General features: G+C 43.0%; 1 protein-coding gene across 1 annotated transcript; it reads right to left on the bottom strand.

Annotated features, from left to right (window-relative positions):
* Positions 1–543: 543 nt before the first annotated feature.
* On the bottom strand, positions 544–3,858 carry LOC128701879 (CD209 antigen-like protein D). Its single transcript, XM_070080805.1, has 3 exons — positions 3,809–3,858; positions 3,223–3,402; positions 544–1,361 (listed from the first exon to the last, which is right to left on the bottom strand). Coding segments are annotated over exons 1-3 (426 nt in total). The 5' UTR covers positions 3,810–3,858; the 3' UTR covers positions 544–1,116.
* Positions 3,859–4,679: the final 821 nt, after the last annotated feature.

Raw genomic sequence — 4,679 nt, 5'->3', positions numbered from 1 at the left:
TGTCACCGTACTGTCCACAAGCTCCCCAGGACCATTCACTGTCACCATACTGTCCACAAGCTCCCCAGGACCATTCACTGTCACCGTACTGTCCACAAGCTCCCCAGGACCATTCACTGTCACCGTACTGTCCACAAGCTCCCCAGGACCATTCACTGTCACCGTACTGTCCACAAGCTCCCCAGGACCATTCACTGTCAACGTACTGTCCACAAGCTCTCCTGGACCATTCACTGTAAACAAGTTACACTTTACACAAACAACCCGCACATAAGAGAGAGGAGCTTACGACGACGTTTCGGTCCGACTTCGACCATTTGCAAAGTCACACTAACGAAAAGGAGAGAAGGAGGGAGATTGTATAGGCCAGCAGAAAGGGACGGGGCGAGAAAGGAAGTAGTGGAGGTAGTAGTTACAGTGAATTCTTTAAGCTGTCGGTTTTCAAAACCATTTATCACATGTCAGACACTGCAACATCATGGGATCTTGATATAAGGGATTCTTCAACACTTGTCCAATCTTTGGATGAAGACCTACTTACACTAGTGGATGGTCCTACTATGATCACGCCTCCTGCTGCTTCCACTCACTTGACTGCAGTATATAAGCCACACTTCTACGGACCTATGTCCTACAAGAGGGATGGGCTTCTACAAGAGTGATGGACAGAACACATCGATTCCAGGCTGAGGGACTGATTACCTTAACTCCTCCTCTCCTTATACCTTCCTGCTTTGTATTGTACTGATGAAGCCACTGTGTGACGAAACATTTCTTCAATAAAGATTCCCATATGTTGCTTAAGTGTCTCAGTTCTTCAAGCTGTCGGTTTTCAAAACTATTTATCACGGAGTAGTAGTAGTAAGTAGTGGAGTCAGTCAGATATTAAGAGGAGCACTGCAAGGGAGCTAGGGGCCCACAAGGGAACTAGGGGCCCACAAGGGAGCTAGGGGCCCACAAGGGAGCTAGGGGCCCACAAAGGAACTAGGGGCCCACAAGGGAGCTAGAGGGGGGAAAATAATAAAGGAAGAAGTGCCCGTCGTGATAAGCTCCTCTCTTCTATGTGCGGGTTATTTGTGTATTGTTCCAGTCACGGTATTGTGACTGTTATTTAAGTTACACTTTCTCACAAATAACTCCAATTCTGTCATTACAGTTATAATCGAAGAGAAAATAATGATCGTCTTTCCACATGCCAATACAGTTCTGGCCGGCGCCTCCATCAGGTTCCTGGACATGGTCGTCAGGACCGTCACCCCAAAACGGTGTTCCCATCTTGACTCGGATACCATCGGGCCAGAAGAACGTTCCCTCGTTACCCTGATCTGATCCTCCGACCCAATAATCCACCACAGCTAAGCCTGTTAAAAATATATCAAAAAGCAATTTGTGAAAAAAAGGCGAATTGAAAGAAAAAGGACACTAAAGTAACATGTAAACTCTATAAATGATGTTTCTATACATTATTAGTGTCTCAGTTTTTTATTAACACATCGGACGTCTCCCACCAAAGTAGGGTGGCCCGAAAAAGAAAAACTTTTAGTATCATTCATCACTGTCTTGCCAGAGAGGAGCTTTACACTACAGTTATAAAACTGCAACATTAACACCCCTCCTTCAGAGTGCAGGCTCTGTACTTCCCTCATCCAGGACTCAAGTCCGGCCTGCCGGTTTCCCTGAATCCATTCATAAATGTTACTTTGCTCACACTCCAACAGCACGTCAGGTCCTAAAACCCATTTGTCTCCTTTAGCTCCTATCTAACACGCTCACACATGCTTGCTGAAAGTCCAAGCTCCTCGCACACAAAACCTCTTTTACCCTCTCTCTCCAACCTTTCCTAGGCTGCCCTCTACCCTTCCTTCCCTCCACTACAGATTTATACACTCTCGAACTCATTCCATTTTGTCCCAGCCTCTCTACATGTCCGAACCACCTCAACAACCCCTCAGCCCTCTGGATAATAGATTTGGTAATCCCTCACCTCCTCTTAATTTCCAGACTACCAGTTCTCCGCATTATACTCACACCACACATTGTCCTCAGACATGACATCTCCACTGCCTGCGGCCTTCTTGTTGCAACATTCACAACCCATGGTTCACACCCATATAACTATATTGTCATGCATTCCCTTCTTTGCTTCCAAGGACAAAGCTCTTTGTCTCCAGAGACTCCCAAGTGCACCACTCACCATTTTTCTCTCGTCAATTCTATGATTCACCTCATCCTTCGTAGACCCATCTGCTGACACGTCCACTCCTAAATATCTGAATACATTCACCTCCTGCATATTCTCTCTCTCCAACCTGATATCCAGTCTTTCGTTGCCTAATGTTTTTTTTCCTCATCACCTTATTCTTTCTTATATTCACTTCTAATTTTCTTCTTTTACATACCCTACCAAAGTCATCAACCAACCTCTGCAACTTCTCTTCAGAATTTCCCCAAAAGCACAGTGTCATCAGGAAAGAGCAACTGTGACAGCTGTTACTTTGTGTTATATTCTTTATCTTTTAACTCCACACCTTTTGCCAAGGCCCTCGCATTCACTTCACATCTATAAATGTATATTGAACAACCACGGTGACATCACACATCCTTGTCTAAGGCCTACTTTTTCTATCCTCGTAAAAACTCTTCACTGCTTTCAGTAACCTACCTCCTATACCATACACTTGCAACATCTGTCACATTGCCCCCAATCCACCCTGTCATACTCCTTTTCCAAATCCATAACTGCCACAAAGACCTCTTTAGCCTTATCTAAATACTGTTCACCTATATGTTTCACTGTAAACACTTGGGCTACACACCCCCTACCTTTCCTAAAGCCTCCTTGTTCATCTGCTATCCTACTCTCCGTCTTACTCTTAATTCTTTCAATAATAACTCTACCATACACTTTACCAGGTACATTCAACAGACTTATTACCCTATAATTTTTGCACTCTCTTTTGTCCTCTTTGCCTTTATTTCAGAGCATTATATAGCAAGGCCCCTCCAGGAAGGTTCCTTGATGAACATGAGGGGCTCTTGATCTAGGGAATTGAATCTGTGCTCCGGTTCCCTGAATTTAGCCTGAATATCTTCCACATCCCCCCCTCAGGCACTGTATAATCCTACAGGTTTAGCGCTTCCCACTTGGTTATAATAATAATAGTAATAATAATAATATTTCACACTTTAAGAACAAAATAATACTTTAGAACAAAATCTCACCGTTCTCGTGGAGGTACTTGACAAGATAATACATAAAGTTCTCACTGTCCACCTTTACCATCTCGGTGCCTTTGTGGTTGCAGAATGTTTTCATTTCATTCCAGTTGCCCGTTTTCTGTGACTCCACCAAGATACAGTGACCGTGCAGGAATACGAATGGTCTCTCGCAACTTAAAGCCACTACGGATAACATTAATTTGATGAGTTGCACTGCAGATTGATGATTAATTGACATGAAATTAAAAAAAAAAATATTCAGTAAATTGTTTAACAAGGAAAAGTATAATCACAAGGGAAAGAAAAGGCTAAGACTAGTTTGTTAATTTGACACCTTTTACCAATTCTCATAAGTCCGTTGAATCTGAAGGAAGAGAAGCAGTGAAATGTTGAGGGAATCAAAAATGATTCCACACCAGGATGTTCTAGTATACAATATATGTAATAACGTTTGATGTATGACTCTTCTGCAAATACCTAATTTAAAATGCTTTAAAAATGATTTAACAGCTCTTGGTTGATAAGGAAAATTTTATAGTTTATAGATATAACACAGATAATAGATAAAAGTAGTCAGAGCATTACTTACTTCTACGCTTAGATTCCTCTTCACCTCCCGAACAGCGACAATCTGCAATGTAAGGCAGAACCTCAAGTTTATACATCATGTCTTGAAATTTATATTATTAACAAATCTTATTACAACAGTCATTGCTTTATTCGTGGAGAGAGTAACAGGAGTTGAATGATAAAAGCCTGACTATAAAAGAGGGGACTACATAGGGTTGGGGAACTTCCTGCAGGAGGTCCCGTGGGACAGAGAACTGGCAGGAAAGCCAGTAAATGAAATGATGGAATATGTAACAACAAAATGCAAGGAGGCAGTGGAAAGGTTTATTCCCAAGGGCAACAGAAACAACGGGAAGACCAGAACGAGCCCCTGGTTTACCCGACGGTGTAAGGAGGCAAAAACAAAGTGCAATAGAGAATGGAAAAAGTACAGAAGGCAGAGAACACACGAAAATAGGGAGATCAGTCGCAGAGCCAGGAACGAGTACGCACAGGTAAGGAGGGAGGCCCAGCGACAGTATGAAAATGACATAGCATCGAAAATCAAGACTGACCCGAAACTGTTGTATAGCCACATCAGGAGGAAGACAACAGTCAAAGACCAGGTGATCAGATTAAGGACAGAAGGTGGAGAACTCACAAGAAATGATCAGGAGGTATGTGAGGAGCTGAACAGGAGATTTAAGGAAGTTTTTACAGTAGAGACAGGAAGGGCTGTGGGAAGACAGCACAGAAGGGAACATCAAGAGGGAATATACCAACAAGTGTTGGATGACATACGAACAACTGAGGAGGAGGTGAAGAAGCTCTTAAGTGACCTTGACACCTCAAAGGCGATGGGACCGGACAACATCTCCCCATGGGTCCTTAGAGAATGTAGTCCCCATATT

This window comes from Cherax quadricarinatus, unplaced genomic scaffold, assembly GCF_038502225.1.
Source record: "Cherax quadricarinatus isolate ZL_2023a unplaced genomic scaffold, ASM3850222v1 Contig1016, whole genome shotgun sequence".
Lineage (NCBI taxonomy): Eukaryota > Metazoa > Arthropoda > Malacostraca > Decapoda > Parastacidae > Cherax > Cherax quadricarinatus.
The sequence above is the reverse complement of the archived record's forward strand: the minus strand, read 5'-3'. Positions and strand labels throughout refer to the sequence as shown.